Source organism: Euprymna scolopes, chromosome 19 (genome assembly GCF_053919585.1).
Source record: "Euprymna scolopes isolate OS-2025 chromosome 19, ASM5391958v1, whole genome shotgun sequence".
Taxonomy (NCBI): domain Eukaryota; kingdom Metazoa; phylum Mollusca; class Cephalopoda; order Sepiida; family Sepiolidae; genus Euprymna; species Euprymna scolopes.
The window spans coordinates 98987735-99009732 of record NC_136500.1 but is presented as its reverse complement, the minus strand read 5'-3'; the positions used below and the strand labels follow the sequence as shown (position 1 = coordinate 99009732).

Sequence of the window (21998 nt, the reverse complement as noted above, 5' to 3'; positions counted from 1 at the left end):
AAAAAATTTCTTATAAGTTTTTGCATGCGCGTTCGTTCTTCTGTGTTGTTGCTATTTTTTTAGAAATTTTTCTTGAAACATTTACTTCATTCAAATAATTATACTACAATTATAACTCAGATTAGACGTTTATTTTCATACAAAATAGAATTTTCGTAACTAATCTATATAAATAAATAGTAGACATATGTGTGTGTAAAGGCGAGCTGGTCACATAGCACTTAAATTAACAGAAAATAGTAATTATACACCAATGATGGTTTATAATGCATAAAATCTTTGTTTGGGTTGATGAATAACGCATACAGATATATATCGGCATCTTGAAATGCGAAATGTTCTGCTGGCCGATATGTTTATACTTTTTTCTGCACATGCGCACATAAATAATTTCGTAAAGACTTCAGGACTTCTTCTTTAGAATTAAGTATCTTTGTATCGAAACCAACATCGGTAGAGAACGCAGCTGGAAAGAAAAATGATTTGGTTTCGATTCTAGCTGATTGTAGTAAGTCATTTTTTGTGAACTTTTGCCATCATGTCTTTGTATTAATGAATGCGAATATCTGCATCGTTTTATTTACATTTGAACGTATTTTAGGACCGGCGAAATCAAAATATTCAATTACAGGCTTGAAAAATCAAACTTTTTTTTTTTATTTCTTACAGATATTTTGGCAATTATTTTTTGCCGGAAATCAGATACTTATGTATGAAGACAGATTATTCAAATACATCAAATACAACCTGCCAACGCTGGGCACTTCAGCTAGTTATTAATATTAAAATTAAAATCGAATTAAATATACAAATGAAAAGTTTCAAATTATAATAAAATTATGCTTAAATGTATAATTAAATTATTTTTACTTATGATTATTAATAGATAGTTTTAAAAAAGTCTAGTAAAATTACTTATCCTTACTAATACTACTATCAAATTCATAATCATTTCATTTAGAGGTGAACGTGAGGACATTTTTTCGGTCTTTAGTTTTCAGAGATTCTGATAGTTGTTTATTAAACGCAACAAACCTTTAAAGGAATTCGAGCTTCTTTTAGCAGGTTAAGTATAAAGACGGATTATGTTTCTATTTACATGGATGGCTGTGATCTGAACGAATTTATGTTTCAGCCTGAGTCCTCAGTTCTACTTAGTGACTGTTCGAAGCGGATCACATGTGCATCATCTGGTAATGTTGAGGTGCAATTAGGATGCGGTGCAAATACGATGTGTGCTATCGAGGGCGGAATACGACGTTGCGTCTGTCAAACTGGTTACCAAATGTTGAACGGGAAATGCAGACGTAAGTTTATAAGAATTATTTTTATTATTAAGGACGTTTAGAATTTAACATGTACGCAAACAATAGTATCTTAACCAACAATTTCATACATACAGTTCAAATTTTCGGTCACTCAGAAATGCAAATCCCTTTATTTTCTCTCTTAGGATCTCATTTCTTCTACTTGTAAAACTTTGAATAGTTGTGCAATATAAGACGTAATTCTATGGAATAAAAATGGCTATGCTTTGGTCGTCTTTTTTTAATCTGTTGTCAATGCACTTGATAAAGATAGGGAATCAGTGTTCGCTTAACTGTTCTTTGTTGGTCATGACTAGGGCTGTGACAACAAAACATTCTTTTAATTGTTTTCACTCTTGAGTATATATCCGTTAATATCTCATATGCTTTATATAGATTGATGTGGTTCTCGTTGATTAACTGTGTCTAACTGTGTTGAATATATACTCGAGAGTCAAACGAATAAAAGAATATGCTGTTGTCACAGCCCTAGTTATGACTAGCGTACCACTTCGCAAGGCAGAAAAAGTTTTCACCATTTCTTACCTCCTCCAACCTAATGTGTAAAAGAGTTGAGGTGAACATTTTATCCTAGATATTAGAGTTTTGAATTCTTTGTTTTTGTAATTTTTTTTAAATTCTTCATTGCCGACGGCCTTCGTTTGATTTTCCACGCAGTTCGCTATAGATAGATAAAGTGCGTTTGTCATCGACCAGGACGATTGGCTCAAAGAGACCGGCACAATTTGTCTGGATTTACACCTTATAGGAACTATTCTTATGACAAGGTGTCATGACAAATCGTTGTACACGCGAGTCTGGTATCATTCAGTACTTACCTGACATTCAACTCTTAACTTTTTTAAAAGAAAATTTTAAGGTAAAGTTTAAGATGCAATGTGATGATAACATTTCAATGCTCGTTTATAAAGCAATTTATTTTTGTTTTGCAGAAGTCTTCGTTCCACAACGTAAGTAAAATAAACACTCGTTTTTAATTGATAAAGTAAAATCTGTGGCTATACAAATAATACCTTCATTCCGTAACTTATTCATCAGATAATGTAAAATAAAATAGTGCAATAATGATAATTACTCAACAAATTATTATTACTGTCTGCAGTAAATAATTCGAAAATACATAAGAATTGAATTTACATAATGAACACGCCAATAATTTCCGAACCAGAAATATAACGTTTAAATATTAATTACAGAGCATGAGGTAATATTCATAAGCAAGAAACGGTACAAAGAAATGGTTTCAGTCTAATAATCTTTTTGATATTTTCTCGTCATAGGAATATATAAAACTTACATGAGGTCATATAGAATACTGTTTTAATACTCAGCACCAGGATGTTGACATCAGAAGTGAGAAAGAAAATATAATTTTAAAATTAAAAGGCATTAAAAAAACTGATGGAAACAAAACAACTGGCATCTCATACAAATAATTTGAAATTCGCGAATCGGACCATTGTACATAATAAACTAATGAAGGGAGTATGGTCGTTCATTTTATATTTAAAATAATATGTTTAGACATGCTTTTAAATAAAAATATCAAAACCTGTTTATTTGGGAAGTGATGTAAATGTAACCACTGTCCATTTAAAAAGATAACTTTCTATTTTAAAATCGCGTGAACTATCTAGCTTCAAAAGTTGATAATAAAATATCATTAAGTAGTTCGATAAAGAAGTGTTATTATATATATATATATATATATACATGATTAACATAATTACATATATATGTATATATGTATATACATAATTAACATAATTACATATATATGTATATATGTATATACATAATTAACATAATTACATACACATGTTATTATGTAAATTATATATATGTATATATATATGTATATATATCGACAACCACTAAATTATATATAGACATATATATTCTCCATGAAAAACGCATAACATGTAACTACATATATGCAATATATATATATATATATATATATATATATACATATCTATATATATGTATATATATATATATATTGCACATGCGTCGTACGTAATGGGTTAAGAGCTTTGCCATAATATGTTAAATCCTATTACATATCACGGTTATCCATTATGTGATAATCCCAATTTAATCTCATACAACCTTAACGACGTTAGTTCTCCAGCTTTCCCCTACACATTTAAACCGTTTACGCTTTACATTAGATTCCCTTTTTTGCCTAATGTACTAGATGTCACATTTCTAATCTGTAAATTAGCATCTCATCTCTTCTTGTGCTGAGAAGCATTAGGCTTCGAAATACCTAGCTATCAAGGGTATATTTATGCCGTACCCCTAAAAAGTAAACCTCCTTATTGAATGAACAATTACATTCATATACGTTAGCATAGATCCATATGTTTTCGCTTTCCTTTTTCATGCAAACACGTACGTACACACACACACACTTTATATATATATATATATATATATATATATATATATATATATATATATATATATATATATATATATATATATAAAGAATCTTTTCTTGATTAATGATGACCACCCCTCCCCAAAATTTGACAGTAGCTATTTGTAATTTGTGTTTGTTAAGCGAATTATTTTAATATTTCGGCCTTTATTTTAGCTCCAATTGTTGATCCAGAATTTTTGGGCCCAGGTAAGTCGAATATTTTTATTACTTACAATAAGAGAAGGCCAAATAAGACAATTCAAACTGAAACAGTTTTAAAGTGTGTATTTTCAGCTTTCGTTGAGCGTCTACACCATGGATAGATGCGCAAGCGATCATTTCATATTTAACTTTTCACATATGACCTACATATTGAAAAAAGCCGACATAGATCGAGTTCACGATGCTGTTGAAACACATGAAGCGAGTTATAGCTACACAATAAAAACAACATAAGTTACGGGCTTCAAAAGATTCGGATTTCATGAGCGTAAACTTTAAACACAAGAAAAAATGATAAAATGCTATTTATCATTTTTTTTTTTACATTTGTTTAACTATATTTGGATTTCATTAGAATACAAAAATTTCACATATTTCATGCTCGCCTGATCAAATTAAAAACAAAGGAAAATATAACCTGTTAATGCTTATGTGTAGCAGCAACATCTGCCAATTGATGCAATCTGCATATTAGTCAGATTATTATTATTATTATTATTATTATTATTATTGTAATTATTGTTGTTGTTATTATTATTACTATTGTTGTTGTTGTTGCTGTTGTGGTTGTATGGAATATGTATATAGCTTAAAGTAAATGCAACTAGTTTTTTATCTATTTACCTAAGGATTTGTTAGAAAACTGTGAGCGGATTGTTAAAAGTTTTTTAATTCAATTTAAATTCGGGTAAATTCATACTATTCCAATGGTTGACTCTCCTTTTTCTTTCTTTTTTGCAGTCATGCATATGTTTGTTCGTGTATCTATAGCTTATCTCAAAGGAAATCCATTGCTTGATACGGAAAAATATATTGTCACATATACGGACACTTTTAATGCAGAATCTTGTGCTGTGAAATGCCTGAACACAAAAATTTGCAGATCGTTCAATTATAACCAACTGCATCAAACATGTGTTTTGTTGTCAATAAATGCAGAGAATCAGACGTTATCATCAAGTGATTGTCCCTATCAAGATTACTATCAACGTATTGGTAAGTTAAATCATTATTAACAAGCAAGTTTATCAGCAGAATCATTCTAAAACAAACAGAATACATCTTTTAAAAAGTAGCACATTTTTACACTCACTATTTTCTTTTCCCATTAAACACCGGTTCCTTTCTTGATATAAAGGAAATTCTTTAAAAATATTTCAAATTCCTTCCCCATAACATACAGCTTCTCCCAAATTAAAAATAGCTCCCTTCTTAAGAATTAAGGAATGCCGGAATTCAGAATTCAAACATTAAGAATTACTTTTTCTAAGAGTTTTTATACTTATTCTGAATAATTGGTATTTTTCATTTAAGGTTTTTCTATATTTTCCGTCCTAAGAAAGCACGGTAATCTAGTAATATTCTTTGCTTCGATTTGGTTTATGTTTTTTCGTTTGTTTTGTTTTAGCTTTTGTAAAAACTACTTGCTTTTTAAATACCTCAGTCTAGAAAAATGTATCCTTTCTGATTTCTCGTTCTTGCAGAACAAATAGGGCAAAGTTTAGTATTTTCGATGTTTTTGTTTATTAGTCAGATGTGTATGCCATATGCATATATAGAAGGTGACCACACAATCTAGCTACATAACTTACAGGGTGTCACAAAGTCTGGTTACATAATGTAACCAGCTTTTGTGGACACCCTGTATATATACAATAATATATATATATATATATATATATATATATATATATATATATATATATATATATATATATATATGTGTGTGTGTGTGTGTGTGTGTGTGCGTGTGTGTATATATTATTGTAATTGTTTACTAATAAATGTATATATGTATTATCTAATATTTCTAATGAACTGTTTTCAATTTTATAGACAAACAGTTCCTTTTCTCGTATTAGCGAAGACGATTCCGTGCAATCATTTACTTAGAAAATAAAGCTTCCATAATCCCTAACGTCATAAATGACTTTCTATAATTTTCCATATCCTCATTCCACGAATTCTTAACCAACAGTGACAATAGCACGAAGTTTTTTGTAATATCCTATTCGTCAGTTTTCATTACGTTTCGCATTGCCATTTCTTTTTTCTGTTGACTTCTACTTGACAGTCAGCGTTTTATTTTATTCTCATTTTACTCAGAGTTGAGAGTATCAGCATATTTTATAGTTCATTAGCAGACACACGGCGTTGCCCAATCGTAAAATACGTCTTCATAGGATATTTTAATTTATACAGATTTCATATTTAATATTAGATACAATTCTGCATTTATTATTATATCCGATATATAGTAGTAGCCGCCCGACGTTGTCGGTGTGTGTGCGAAATATCTCTACAAACTTCTCTCTGAATATTTGGATTACGGAGTTGAAATTATATATATATATATATATATATATATATATATATATATATATATATATATATATATATATATATATATATATATACTCTAGCTATATCCTGCCACGCGTTGCCGTGGCTTAAATTGGCGCAATGGAAAAGTTCAAAACTGAGAAAATGTATGTTTCTTATAGGTTTAATATCCTGCTTCATATGAATACACAGTTTTTGTTGTTCCATTTTCTTAGCTGATATAGAGATTTTTTTTTGGTTTGGTGACTCTTGAACACATAACATAAATTGCCCATGTAAAAAAACAGTCAGTGTATAGCTGTAAGTCACACAATTGTAAAGCTTGTTCCCTGAGCTTTGGTGATGGTTACTGAAAATTACAATAAAATTGGAAAGTGCAATTTCCTAAAGTGTAATGGTGTATCCGGTGGAATCATAGGAATGCATAGAATGAAGTTATATTCACCTGTGAAAGTTCCTGTTAAGATTGTGGTTTCTATGATATTGCTTGTTATTTCTTTTACTACAAGCCATGTGGCATTGTAAAGCTTGGATTGGTTTATATTTCACATAATAATGAGTATGCCAATTTTCAGTTGCCGTACATGCGGTGGCATACCTGGCAAATCTAGCGGTTGGACAATTAACCACTTTATCTACTTCCACAACAGCGTCTCTTGATTTGTATTTGACTACCTCACTACGAATCGTACGTTGAATAATAGCGTTAAGTTCATGGACGTCTTTGTATTGAGCTGCAAGAATAGCTCGTTCACTCAGTCAAGTCGAATTCGTATAATTAATTTGAAAACCCTTTTTAACCAACTCTTCTTTTGATGTAATAATGAAATAATGAAAGAAACTGTTAGTATTTTCCGGTAAGTAGCCTCGGCTAAAATCGAAAAAAGTTTTTTTTTTTAATATGGTAATATTTTTCACTTTTTAATATTTAAAAACACAGCAAGGTTAGATACTATTATTGTTACAACTAGTTTAGTTGAACCGAACAAACCAGATGTTCAATATATATATATATATATATATATATATATATATATATATATATATATATATATAGACCCAATGTCAGATTTTATATCATTTCTGTCATATTCCTTCTGACTAAGATAGTGGGTTGCGTTTATAAAATATCTGATTTATATTTATACCATTTCTTTAGTTTCCAATTCGCATTGCGAAATGTAGCATTTTTTCCCCAATTATTATCTTTCGTCCTTTTTTTATAGTTCTCGTGAACGAATAGTTCGAATATACGGTCGCCGAAGAGTGTAAAAAGAAATATTATTTCTTCTTCCTTCTCTATCTTCTTCCTGTCTATCTTCTTCCTTATCTTCTCATTTCATTTTCAGCTTTTTGGGTAAGAACGAGATCTTGAAAAGATCATTGGGCACGCGTGTCCCATTCGTGATCGTACTAGGTAGTTGACTCCTTTTTCTTTTCTCTTTGCTCGCACGAATCCTTTACTCCTTCTTGCAGACTAAAGTATATTTTAGCTTGACTCTCTTTTTTATTTTCATATTTTCTTACACTGAAACAAGGCATATTTTCCTCGGTGAACAAATTCTAATTCAATTTTTTTGTTTCAATGCATAAGATTACGTGATACATTTATGTGTGTCTCTCTCTCTCTCTCTCTCTCTCTCTATATATATATATATATATATATATATATATACTTGTACTTTTTCTAGTAAAAGAAATCCCAACAGTGCTTTATTATTAGGGAAAAACCTTTCTCGAAATAAGAGCAATATATATATATTTTTTTAATAATATATACAGGAATTTACATCGGTAGTCGGTACCGACGGTTTCAAGCCCGGTAGTTGAGGACTGCTCTTAATGTCCGCCTCAGGCTCTCTTCAGCCGACTCTCATCTCATCATTTAAGTAATCTTAAAATTGTATTATGTGTTCTAAAAATTATATATGCATATATATATATATATATATATATATATATATGCATATATAATTTTTAGAACACATAATACAATTTTAAGATTACTTAATATATATATATATATATATATATACATTTTTGCGTATATAGATTTGTGCGCATATATATATCTTGCCTATTATATGCATATAAGTATATATATATATATATATATATATATATATATATCTGTGTGTGTGCGCGTGTGTGTGTGTGTAGCGAATAATTATACTGAGCTTCTTAAATAAGGATTAGTATATATAAGAAAATATATATTAATACAAATATATATATATATATATATATATATATATATATATATATATATATAAGGGGCAACTTTTCATATTAAGACCATTATAAGAAACTCTGACAATCTAGAACATGTATTGCACGACATGACTAATGACAGACAATATATTTTGCAATTTCTTATGTTTTCTAATGCGATCTTTTTCGTTATTTCTTGCTTTCTCGATACATGCACACATTTATGACCTCTCTACTTCTTTAACGTTAAAATATCTCAAAAAACGTGTTTCTAAAAAACGTTATGCGTCACATTCATAATATTACCATTATACTATTAAATTATACCTTATTAAAAAAAATCATATTTTCACGGAAATTTTTATTTTGTAATACTTTCTTTAAAGATAACACGACAATCAACATCAACGGTGCAGCTATGCTCTCTTGTAATGATTTGCAATCGATTCAAAAAGTAAACACCTGGAGAGAATGCCAGAAGTTGTGCGCTGATGCCAAATGCAAAGCAATTGAATATTCAAGTTTTAAGAAAACTTGCAGTATGACAAATGACACCCGAAAATCGCATGGTCTTACTGGAGATGAATTGTGGACTTATCAAGGTATGAATCATTTTATAATGCATTTTTGATTAGACATGTAATGGGCTTGCCAGACAAATAACCAAGTGTTAAACAAATCTACGCACCAGATTTCTATAAAAGAAAGTAAACATGTAAACGGACCTGATTCATTTTAGATAGAGTACTTTGAAATTACGCAAATTGTGTGTTTTTTTTTACACAGTGATCACCACTTATCAAGGCCCGGAAGCCACTCAGGGATAAGGGTTATTGCAAGTACATTACGTTAGTGTGGAGATTTGATGAAGGTGGCGGTTTATTAGGAATTTGTTAACATTAGACTTGAAGACATCCAAGTTGTAGTCCGGTGGGAAGCAGGCAGACGGAACAGAGTTCCACAGGCGTGCAGTTCTAAGAAAGAAGCTTTGTTCATGGAATCCGCGTTTTGATTTAGGCACAGATATAGAGTGGGGGAAATTTTTCACAGTGGATTCAGCTAGACAGGTGTTTTTCGTGAAAAATTGTTTATATATATATATATATATATATATATATATATATATATATATATACATATATATGTATATATATATATACTTAATTTACTCACATAAAATTAATATACGACAGTATAAATTTATGCGTAAACTTTAAGTATTTACTTCAAAAGTGCTCAATACGTAGGTAGAGCTAGTAAGTAATTTATAAAATATATATGGCGATTAAGCTACGCTGAATATTCCGCGTTTCATCCATTCTAGGAATAAATACTGGGAACTCAAAGAAAGCGGACATTCGCCGGCAGTCGAATGGAAAAAATAAGACAAGCTACCTAGACGACCCATGTAGATTATGCCTTCATGAAAAATTTGCTATCCTGTACTTTAAAGAACCCCAACATCTATTAAACTGTAGAAGAGAAATAGCAAATAACTGTGTTCACAAGATAAAATTAACTATAGGATAGCGATCCAGAATAGTTTTAAAACTAACAAAAACAATAGAAAATAAACAAATAAATAAATTAAATAAACATGAATATACATAAAAGATCACACATATATGTATTTATATATATATATGTATATATATATGCATATATGTATGTACACACATATATATATATATTTATATATAAACTAACAATAAAAAAACAAAAAAACACTAACCTAGTTTTTAAACAAATCCTTTGTTCGATAAATGCATGGCCATTGACTGATAGGAAGGGCGCGGTGGATACTAGAAAGTTGATTGGCTAAGTAAAATCTCAATAGAAGAGGAGCATATAAAAACGATAAACAACCACAGAATTCGCGCATAAGCCTGAAGAGTCCTAGAGTGGATGAAACGCGAAATATTCAGTGTAGCTTAATCGCCATATATATTTTATAAATTACTGCATATATATATATATATATATATATATATATATATATATATATATATATATATATATTTGTAGTCATCGACATACAGTCCTGTTTCGTTGTATCACAACTCATCAGTGCCGCTAGACTAGCACCTATCCCAAGCCGAGGATCGAACCTAGAACCGTCGTGATGACAGTCGGCAATTCTATCCCTTGACCACGGAAGCGGTGCCCGCAACTAATCTGTCCGAATCTCTATTTAAATAAACATCCGTCCGCCACTTTTAAAGTGCTCAAACGTTTGTTTGTAAACAAACCGCGAGCTTCGCATTTTTTCAGCCAAATTAAGTAGCAAGTGAGATTATTTACGATATTTACGATAGTGCTCGACCCAAAGAGGGGGGCTTTATAAAATATATTTGTAGTCATCGACATACAGTCCTGTTGCGTTTTTAAAGGCAACGGAGAGCTTTTGTTCAGTTATACTAATTTTCTTTTTTAATTTTCTGCCGATGTTTTTTGTGCTTAGGCCGAGGTATGTAAATGTTCCATAGTTCCATAGTTTGATTGTTATATTTGCCTCGTCGAAGCATGTCGCGCTTTTCTGCTTTTCGTCTGTCGTGAAGACATTGTCAGGAGGATGTGTAAGGTTGGTTGCACACACACACACAAACACACACACACGCATATATATATATATATATATATATATATATATATATATATAATATATATATATATATATATATATATATATGCGTGCGTGCAATTATCGAAAAAATGGATATGATTAGGAACTATTATAAAATAAGAAACAACAATATAACAAATCGCCGGAAACTGTACTAAAACTACACAAAAATACAAACGAGCGCATTTATATAGTGATAAACAGTTATGAAAATAAATCAGATATATTGAATAATTAGTGACAACGTACATAAAACCTTACATAGCATATAAGTTATTTAAAAATCACAAAATTAACTGTAACAATTATCCTTGCAATCGTTTAATTAATTTGACCAAACCGGAAATGGGAAGAATTAGTAAAGCAATTCTGTCCAGAAGCAACAAATTAAAAAAAGCATCACTTCGGTTTATTTTATCGAAAAAAATGCACTTTCTCTATAATTTGATATGCTATATTTTTGTCCATCACTATCCGTAGAACTCTGTAGTCTTGCTGAGATATATACCGACACATCTAAGGATAGAATCCACATCAGGAAGAAATACTTTAAATCAAAAATAATAATTAAAAATAATAAATAAGAAACTTCTATGGTCTGATAGTCCAGTCTAGAAACTTCTATGGTCTATGGTTTAATTTTATTTCCCCTTTCAAATAAATTTTATAATACAGATATCAGTCTGTATAGAGATGATTGAGTAGCTATAATAATGAATGCGAATAGGATAAAGAAAATTATACAAAATCAAATTAAAAAATAGGCCAAAGCATAGACATGCTGAATAACATAAAATAACTAATTTTGGGGATGTCACACAGAACTTAAGTGAAAATACTAATGAGCCATATTACACTTGTCAAACAATAAATTCTTAACTCGAATATATGTGTCTATATTTTGATTTTCGGAATTTAAATTTAACAACTAAACTTATATATATACAGGGTGTCCACAAAGTCTGGCTACATTATGTAGCCAGACTTTGTGGAACCATCCTGTAGATTATGTAGCCAGACTTTGTGGGCACCCTGTATATATATATATATATATATATATATATATATATATATATATATATATATATATATACACACGTATATATATATATATATATATATATATATATATATATATATATATATATATATATACAGGGTTCCCACAAAGTCTGGCTACATAATGTACCCAGACTTTGTGGACACCCTATATATATATATATATATATATATATATATATATATATATATATATATATATATATATATAGAGAGAGAGAGAGAGAGAGAGATATAGATGTAGATATATAATTCCCAACTCGCATTTAGGTAAAAATGCACTTTCGTAAATAATTGAATTCATTTAAAACGTATCGCAGAAACAAAAACAAATAAAATCTAAGTAAATGGCGATATATCCAGACAGTCGTGCGAAATGGACGAGCGGATAAAGGGTTTAGGCTCATTACCGTGGGGTCCTGATTTCGAATCTCGCTAGATTCAGCAACTCTGACGATTCGTAGACAACGAAAAAAACAATATGTATGCCCCCCCCCATGTGAGTGTTACAAATTGGAAAATTATTCCCAACTCGCATTTAGGTAAAAATGCACTTTCGTTAATAATTGAATTCATTCAAAACGTATCACAAAAACAAATAGCATTTCTCTATCCCTCTCCCTCGCTCTCTCCCTCTCTCACTCTTTCTCTCTCTCTCTCTCTCTCTCTCTCTCTATATATATATATATATATATATATATATATAAACGCGAAATCGAATAACGCCCTTGTCAATCATAAAACGGACCCCAACTCTATCGATAATAGGTTGGTACCCTATAAACGAAAATACATTTAATACATTAAGCAACGTTCACAAACCATTTATCAGAAACAGCATTTAATAGAACAAAGATCTAAACAGAAACTAATAGTAATAACTCAAACATTAATAGCAATCCCTCGAAAAAAATAACTCAAACCATAATGAAAACCAAAGATGTCACTATAGAAGTGTGATAAATATCCGCTGCAAAATAAATGTCTAACTATAAGAATTGTATACCAAGCATCAATTTTTGTCAGAGAAATACTGAATAACAAGAAGTGTTATGTAGGCATTTCAAAACAAAATATTTCAATCATAATTTCACATTCACTAACAACAACAACAACAAGAAATACAGAATAAAACACCACTAGCGTATTATTCTTTAAAGCTAAAAAATTGCAGTCGCCGATAGTTGAGTGGAAAGCTTTACAAGCCAGTGAATTTAGACGATTAAAAATTTGTAAATACTAAACTTTATGGACCCAAAAGCATATTAACCTGCAAAAGCAGCTGCATATACAAAATAAACATTGCTTTGGGATAACAATACTTTAGAAAAAAATATAAAAGTACGTTTTAAGATAAACTCAACTATTAATTTAATGCATTTACAATATAAATATGTACGTCACACTATAAATAGGTACGCCACTATATAAATAGGTACGTCTCTATATGAATTGGTACGTCACACAATAAATCGGTACGTCACTATATGAATTGGTACGTCACTATATGAAAGAAAACAATATCATAGGAAAGTAGATATCAGCTAAACCTTGAAAGTAAACACTTTAACTCACAGACGGGAACAAAATTGAATGTGATTTGTAAGCGTACTAAGCTAAACACCACCTAGTAATCACATGTAACAAACATTGTATGCATTATAGCTTGACAATTCCTTACGGAGAGTATTCTTTGTAGTTTAATTTTTTTTTTACAAAGATGTCGTCATTTATGAAGACCCAGAAGCCACTGGAGGATAAGTGTTAATAAGTGTACGGTAATTAATGGGATAATATTGTAGCAATCGTTAATAGTGGAAATTTGTAAATTGGATTACGCTTCATCAAGAACTTGTTCATGTTATACTTGAAGACGGTCATATTGCAGTTAAAGGAAAGCAGGGAGACGGGAGATAGTTGAATAGGCATGCAGTTATAAGAAAGAAGCTTTGTTCATGGAAGCTACGTTATTTAGAGCTAGGCACAGGTAGATAGTGGGTGAAATATTGATAGTGGTATAAAGCTATACAAGTGTTTTTCGTGAAAGTTTGGCAATGAGGGGGCCATAGTTTGGACCTTAGAAGTTCAGTTGCCATGAAAATAATCATAAAGTAGCGACAGGCTCGTAAGGTCTCTTCTGTGGGTAAGAGGTTGAAGGGAAGAGAAAAGGGCAATCCCCTACTAGGCTACAAATTATATTTTGAACTCTGTCAAGGTGATAAGGTTCTTCTGGCAGCTCCTACGCAGATGTGGCAATAGTACTTCATCCTACATGCTTGGCACTTATACATGTAGAAAATTTGATCTGTAAAATGATCTCACCATTTTTTCAGTGACTTTGGCAAGGGATTTGATGTACGTTTTCCATTTCAGATGAGGTGTAAAGGTCCGACCCAGAAGCTTATCAAAATATGAACCCTCCCTAAAACAAGTGTCGTTCATCTTAATTGATGCCAGACGAAAATCAGAGCGTTTGTGATGTAAAGACAGATTGGTTTTAGATGCATTATAATTAACCAGACACCTCTTTCCCCGTTGCACCACATGCTCAAGATCAAAGAAGAGAAAATCAGAGAACTAGTGCTTGTTTATAACAGTTATCTTTTAAACCAACACATTTCAAATGAAAACATTACGTATCATGGTCCTGTATATGACCTTAAACTATATCCAGTGCTGCTTGCAGGCTTTGGGGAGTGTGGCCCCACCCTTTAATTGCCATTGCTCCTACCCGGAGTGGTAGTACCTGTTAGGTTAAATAGAAACCGATTTGAAAACAACAAATATATTCTATTAGAAACACTTTCTTCAAAATCTTTGGATTCGGCATGAAATAACCTGAAAAGGGTTGATATGCCCTAAAACATACACAACCAACCAACTATTACGTATCATGTCGAAATTATTGAAAAGTTATAACAATTACAAAAACATGATTCAGTAGAAAATAATTACAAGTAAAAATAGAATTTATCAAAGTTTATTGAAGAGTTGTGCAAACAATCAAGTATAACAAACAAAGCAAATACCACTCGACTTAGATTAAACAAAATATCTGAACATAGAATTGTGGCTGATTTTTTTAAATGTCTCTTATTTATGTATTATTGCGTTTTTATTTGTTATTATGTTTAACGAATCAACTACTAGATCATTTTTCATGATTTTTTAAATTTATAATTTCGCCACGACATGAAACTACTTATTGTTCCACCTGAAAATATAAAACATAGATTAAATAAAATATAAGAAACATTAAAAACATTTTTAAATAAATAAAAGAAAAAGAAAAAAAATAAATTTAAAATTAAATATATAATACTATATTGTTTTATATTTTCATAACTTACAATATATATGCATACCATATATAATATATATATGCGTATATATATATATATATGTATATATATGTGTGTGTGTGTGTGCGTGTTTGTGTGTGTATAAAAAGTTCAAATGTATAGCTAAAATTTACTTAGAACCATTTTTTTCAAAAGTGCCGAATACATATTAGACCATTTAAAATATATTTTATATAAACATTTATAATGATTAACAAAATCAAGCTTCTGTGAAGCTTGGCCAAATACCAGTTTTAATGTAAATTTTAGTCCCGTGGTAGTGCACGGTTGCACCGAACCATAAATTAGTTTTAAACCTCTTTATATCTTTATATGTATATATGCATAAATAATTATAATATATGTATGTATATATATATATATATATATAATTAAATATTATTTATTCGGAGAGATCGATAGGTACACTAAACATAAAATAAAACTGATTAATAAAATAAATTAGAGTAAAGTAAACGTAAACGAATAAATATAGACTGGGCATATACTATATTACTTTATAAACAAATAAAGGAAAAACTTAAACTGAATTTAAAAAATCGTCGTAAGTTTGGAAACCGGATTGCAAGAGATCTGTACCTTAAAAACAAGTGAATATATAATCGTTTCTCGGATTTAATAAACATTACTTTCGATGAAAATTACAAGAAAAAATTGCAAAATTCTGAAATTATACAAAAGGCAAAATAATACAAATAATTATTTATGGTATAAAATATGTTGTTACGCACATAATCAGAATCAGAAACGTCTTCACAGTATCCTAACATAAAGTTAACTTTCAATAACAATAAAACAAAAATTATACGTAAAATATTTCATCTCAGTTTTTCCATACGCGTAATTTAAAGAGACATGCTGGTATTGTAAGTAACAGGAAGGGGATAAGGTTTAGTTTATATTCTTAAATGCTTTCCTTACAAGACCAATAACTGATTAGAAATATACATGGCAGTAAACAAGACAAGTTTGACATTCAATTCGGATGGGATAAAATATACGATTTAAAAGAAATCAAGGAGGATCTTTCATTAATTTTCTATTTTCTCGTTCAATTCCGATTTTCTTGAATTCCGATTCCGAATCCGACTCATCTTTCCAACACTACTTCAAGTTCTCTTTTAAATTTACAGAATGTATGTAATCACCCATTCTCAGCATAAAATAGATCGAGAGTGTGTATTCTATTTTATATATTATTTAATTCCAATTATTGTGTTGAAAAAGCTTCGACCAGAACTTGCACCCATACTTACAAAACTGTTTAAGCGTTGCCTTAAGGAGAAGTCTTTTCCAACATCCTGGAAAACCTCGTCAGTATGCTCTGTATTTAAGAACTCAGGTGATAAATCATCTCCCTCTCAGTACAAACCAATAAGTCTCTTGTGTATCATGAGTAAGTTACTGGAATCCATACTAAATAAAGAAGTAGTCAACCACCTCAGCAGAAATACCCTCCTTAGTGACATGCAATGTGGTTTCCGTTCTGCTAGATCTACAGCTGATGTGCTAACAGTTATATCTCATAGGATTAGTGAATCTCTCGACAAACGCTTCCTTTCTAGGGCAATTGCTCTTGACATATCAAAGGCCTTCGATAAGGCTTGGAATAAGGGTCTACTTCACAAGGTTTCCAGCTACGGTATAACTGGAAATGTTTTCTCAATAATTAAATCATTTCTCTCTGATAGGTTCATAAGAATAGTGGTTGATGGGCAGAAATCTGAGGCCCACAGTATTAATGCTGGTGTCCCCAGGGGTCCATCCTGGGCCCAGCTCTCTTCCTGATCTACATCAATGATCTCCCAAAACACATACTAAATTCATTCGTTGACATCTATGCTGATGACATGACCATCTACGGCAACACATCAAAGGCCGTAAATGATAAAGCTCTCTCTGATTCCCTCTCCTCTGATCTTGAGCGCGTCGTTCAGTGGGTGGAAGAGATGGCTGGTTACTTTTAATGCCTCTAAAACTAAACTCCTAACTTTACATCATCAACGCTCTCTTCCTCATCTAGCATCAATTGAAATGGATGGCTCTCGTCTTGGAGAGGCTTCATGTTTTGACAAGTTCCTGGGTTTGACCTTTACTCCTGATCTGAAATGGAACACGTATATAAAGTCTGTTGCCCGGGCCGCTGGGAAAATGGTAGGATCCTTCTACCGCTCCAGAAGATATCTCACTACTGATGCAATTCTCTATCTCTATAAAAGCCGAGTACGTCCAAAGATGGAGTACTGCTGCCACATCTTGGCTGCAGCTTTAAAAAAAACAGCCCATTCTGCCTTAATAAAGTACAAAATAGACTTCGTGGTTTAGTGAGGAATGCTCTCTTCTCTTCCCTGCAACCTCTCTCCCACAGAAGAGACGTTGCGAGCCTGTCTTTGTTTTATCGTTATTTCCATGGAAAGTGCTGGTCCCCCCTCGCCAATCCTTCATGATAAACACCCATCTAGCTAAAACCACTGTCAGTGATTTCCCCCACTGTGCCTAAATCAAAACGTAGATTCCATAAACATAGTTTTTTTTCTGAGAAGTGCACGCCTGTGGAATTCTCTTCCGTTTGCCTGTTTCCCACCTGACTACAACTTGGATGTCTTCAAGTCCAACATAATCAAATTCTTGATTAATCGCCCCCTTAAGTAAGACGCTTTATCAAATCTCCAATACCAACTATTACTATGATATTATCCCATTGATTATTGTACACAAAATAACCCTTATCTCCGAGTGGCTTACGGGCCTTGATAAGTGGTGATCCCCATGTAAAAAAAAAAAAAATTTCCATTTTATTTTTCAGAACAACTTGAGAAGTTACCGACAATTCCAGATAATATTTAATGCCACCAATGAGGTTTTTATTTACTACCTTTTTTCCATGAAACCATGAAGCGCTTATTGTTAAACACGAATTTTTTGTGGAAATAAAAGTTGTCATATATCGTTCATGTGGTTTCGTTGTTATTTATGTAGTTTTCTACATTTATATAGTTTTATACAAGCATTTATTACTATTAAAGTTTATACATCTCTTGAAAATGTGTTCCTCTCACCTGAACACAATCTAATAAGAATAAAGATACAAATAAAATGTATATATATATATCGATAAAGAATATAATATAACGATGTAAAATATAAAATAATGATGTAAAATATAATGCTATTATAAAAGATGTAAGTACGTTAGATTAAAAAAAAATACAGTGCCGTAATGAGGAAACAAGCAACTGTATACAGTACAAGTGATAGGAATGATCGATAAACACACTGACGGATTACCGATTAATCGAACATTGATAATCGGCCGATAACCAATTTTTAATGCAGGTTTATCAGCAAATTCCCTTGTCATAAATCGTACTAATATGAATTTTGTAAACGAAGACAAGTTTTCTCCGCTTTTTGGTTTTCCGGTGAAAATGGACATGCACTGTCTACACCGTATTTTCAAATACCAGGCCTGGCGCGCTGCTAACATGTATCATTTTGCGACTGCATGGATTTGAGGCAAATAGACAAGCAATATAGAATGTTTCCATTGTGCATGTTTCAACATAATTAATATTATTATTTTGCTCCTTAAATCACTGTTAAAGAATTATTATTATTTTATCTTGGAGTTTTTACGTGAATGAATTGTACGGTAAATTGCGACAACATGCGAATCGAAAATTAAGCATTCTTCATCAGTTATAATCTGCGTTTCCATGTTTGTATCTGTAGTACCATTACACACATATGTTTATTTTTCTGGTTTAGATAATGCACAATCAGTTTCTGCTGGAAATATTTTGATGTCTATCTCAAAAATAAGGATATTTCGGTCTGCGAGGTATATCAAGGATTGGAAAATACGTAAAACCTTATATAATGCTAAATATTTAAAGTCATTTAAAAAACGTCTGCAAAAGAAGCAAAAGTTGCAGATAAGAAAATGAAACACAATGGCTTTTCAGGGCAATCATTTCAGGAAAAAGTAGCAGCAACTTTTTGCCTACAAAGAACAACAAACTACTATAGAATAAATATTACATTAGAAAGAAATGTAAAATATTAATGCTATAATACCCCCAAGGGGTTTAATATTCTGACATATTTTTCTACGTCCTTATTTGTACTGGTTAAATGCTGCCTAGTCTCATCGAACTTATTGATTCCTTCTCAATACTGTCGAATAGATTTCTCACAAGATTCTATATCACTCACTAAGATCACTAACCATTTTGATTCCGTGATTACCACCTAACAGTTTTGTTTTTTATAAAAAAGGCACCCTTTCCCATTTTCAAGGCTCTTGTCATCCATACCAACTCCATTAGGTACACTAGTGTGACCAGGTCTATATCCGTAATAATATAAAGAAATTTCTTCGTTCGTTTCCTGAGTTACTTTTTCATTTCAAGACTTAATAGTCACTTTGTATTTTTCACATTAACTTCCGAATGACAATTTAAAGACTTAATTACTTAAACTTCTTTATTCACCGATATCCTTTCGTTTACCGACGAGCAAAGTAAATGTGATACTTTGATGACAACAGGAATCTCAACTATACATGACTGTCAAGGCCTAGCTCCACCTTAATCATGCAACACCCACGTCACATCAGCGATTACTCGTCTGTTTAACCACCGAAGAATTCCGTTTATTTGTAATCTTTACTTTCTCGTTTTGTCTTTTACGCCTGCTTGCTACATCTTCCCATCCAAAAGCCATTCATGGTTTGTCCAACTAACACACACCAAATGGAGATACTCGTAATGCCAGAATGATCGACAGCGGAAACGGTCAGACTCCGACTCGCCCACCCATCATTTCTGGCTCTGTGATCGAACAGGGCCCTTGTGCGACTCCATCCAACTCGGCCGATGCAAGCGAACTATTCAACTCCAGGCCCCTAACTATCGACCACCGTTCCGGACGTATGACATGTCGTTAGCGTGTAGAGCTATTATTGAAATTATTACGGAGTCACTGGTGTGGTGCCCTGTGGTTTGATGAAAAACAACCAATCACGGGCTGCCATTCTAGTTCCCTCCCCGATCCCTATTTGCGCGGCTCCTTAAAATTTTCGGCCTCTTTTGCGGTTGGTACGTGTCAACGACTACACCCATTTCGCCAGCTCTCCGCCATCAGAAATACGGGGCCCGCGAGAAGTTCTCTTCTCTTTGATACCAACTAAGGACACGAAAGATTTAACTGATAAACGGACATATCTGTAAGATAAGTTTCCCGCAAACCCAACGGTTTGCAATACCTTTCTTTTCCTTTTATTAAATACAGTTTTATAACAATTAACTCTGTGTTTGTCTTTCCTTTCTTCTTGACGTTGTCACATTACTTAACACCTCAAACGTTTGGAAAATCCCAATAATTTGCAAACAGTTGAAACTAACCTGTTACGCTAGAGATTAAACATAACACGTGGAATAATTTAACACGAACATAGATTTGTGTAGAATAATTACTAACCCCACGTGGAAATAATTTAACACTAAATAGATTTGTGTAAATTCATTCAACCGTGACGTCGCTTGAGGAAGGAAATACAAGCCTATGATATTTTGGTGTTACTACTAGGAGTTGTAGAAGTTAATTTCGTCCGTCCCCTTTGTTTCTTTCTTTCCTTTTCCTTCTTTTATTTTGCTTGTAGGTATTTGTGCCCAGCAGTATAAATGATATTAAACAGATAAAGGGCGTTAGAGCCTTGATTTTTAATAGAGATTCCTTTAAAAGGAAAATAACTTCTGCCGTTGATTTAATGTCAGCAGAAGTGTCGCTCAATAGCATTTGTTTTAAAAAGCAAGAAATTCTTATTAACCAATGGTTGACGGAGGTCGACGTAATTAATAATAGAATAAGTAAAGCCTGTGAAAAAGCCGATATCAATTTAGAAGATAGCGACATGTTGGAAGACGAAAAGTTACAGGCGGGTCACTGAACTGGAAGAGAATATTTCTCCCTCCAATAAAGAATCCGTCCCAGTACAAAATCCACAAATGTTACTCGCAGCCGCGTGCGTTTCAGCCCCACAGTTGCAGTGTGCTAAATTCAGTGGCATAAGAGCTGGTAAATTTGAATTTAAAAATTTCCTGGCTCAATTTGAGAATTGTGTGGACACCGTACATTAAAAAAAAAACTATCACTTTTAAAAAGTTTTTGACGGGTTACGCGTCTCAGTTAGTGTCTCATCTCTCGTTAGAAGATGAAAACTTTGAAGTGGCCATCAATTTATTGATAAATTAGTTTTTGGATATTCCTCTCATTATTGATGAAATTTTTTAAACAACTGCTGGGTAATACTCCTAAATATAACACAGAGTTAACATAAAAAGTTTTTTGTCAGAAATAAAAGCTGACCTAGTTGACTAAAGACTTCGTGTAGTCTGGATTTTTTTGGAAGAGAACACTCC

General features: G+C 31.9%; 1 protein-coding gene across 1 annotated transcript in view; it reads left to right on the top strand.

The window, feature by feature from the left end:
• Window positions 1–18528, top strand: part of LOC145240285 (zonadhesin-like) — a 129345-nt gene extending 110817 nt beyond the window's left edge. Inside the window, exons 29-34 of the mRNA XM_080103866.1 lie at window positions 1136–1307; window positions 2261–2278; window positions 3931–3963; window positions 4720–4974; window positions 8919–9134; window positions 18383–18528. Of these exons, the coding sequence (XP_079959992.1) occupies window positions 1136–1307; window positions 2261–2278; window positions 3931–3963; window positions 4720–4974; window positions 8919–9134; window positions 18383–18423 (735 nt within the window). The 3' untranslated portion in view covers window positions 18424–18528. The remainder of the gene's footprint in view (window positions 1–1135; window positions 1308–2260; window positions 2279–3930; window positions 3964–4719; window positions 4975–8918; window positions 9135–18382) is intronic.
• The last annotated feature ends 3470 nt before the right edge of the window (window positions 18529–21998 follow it).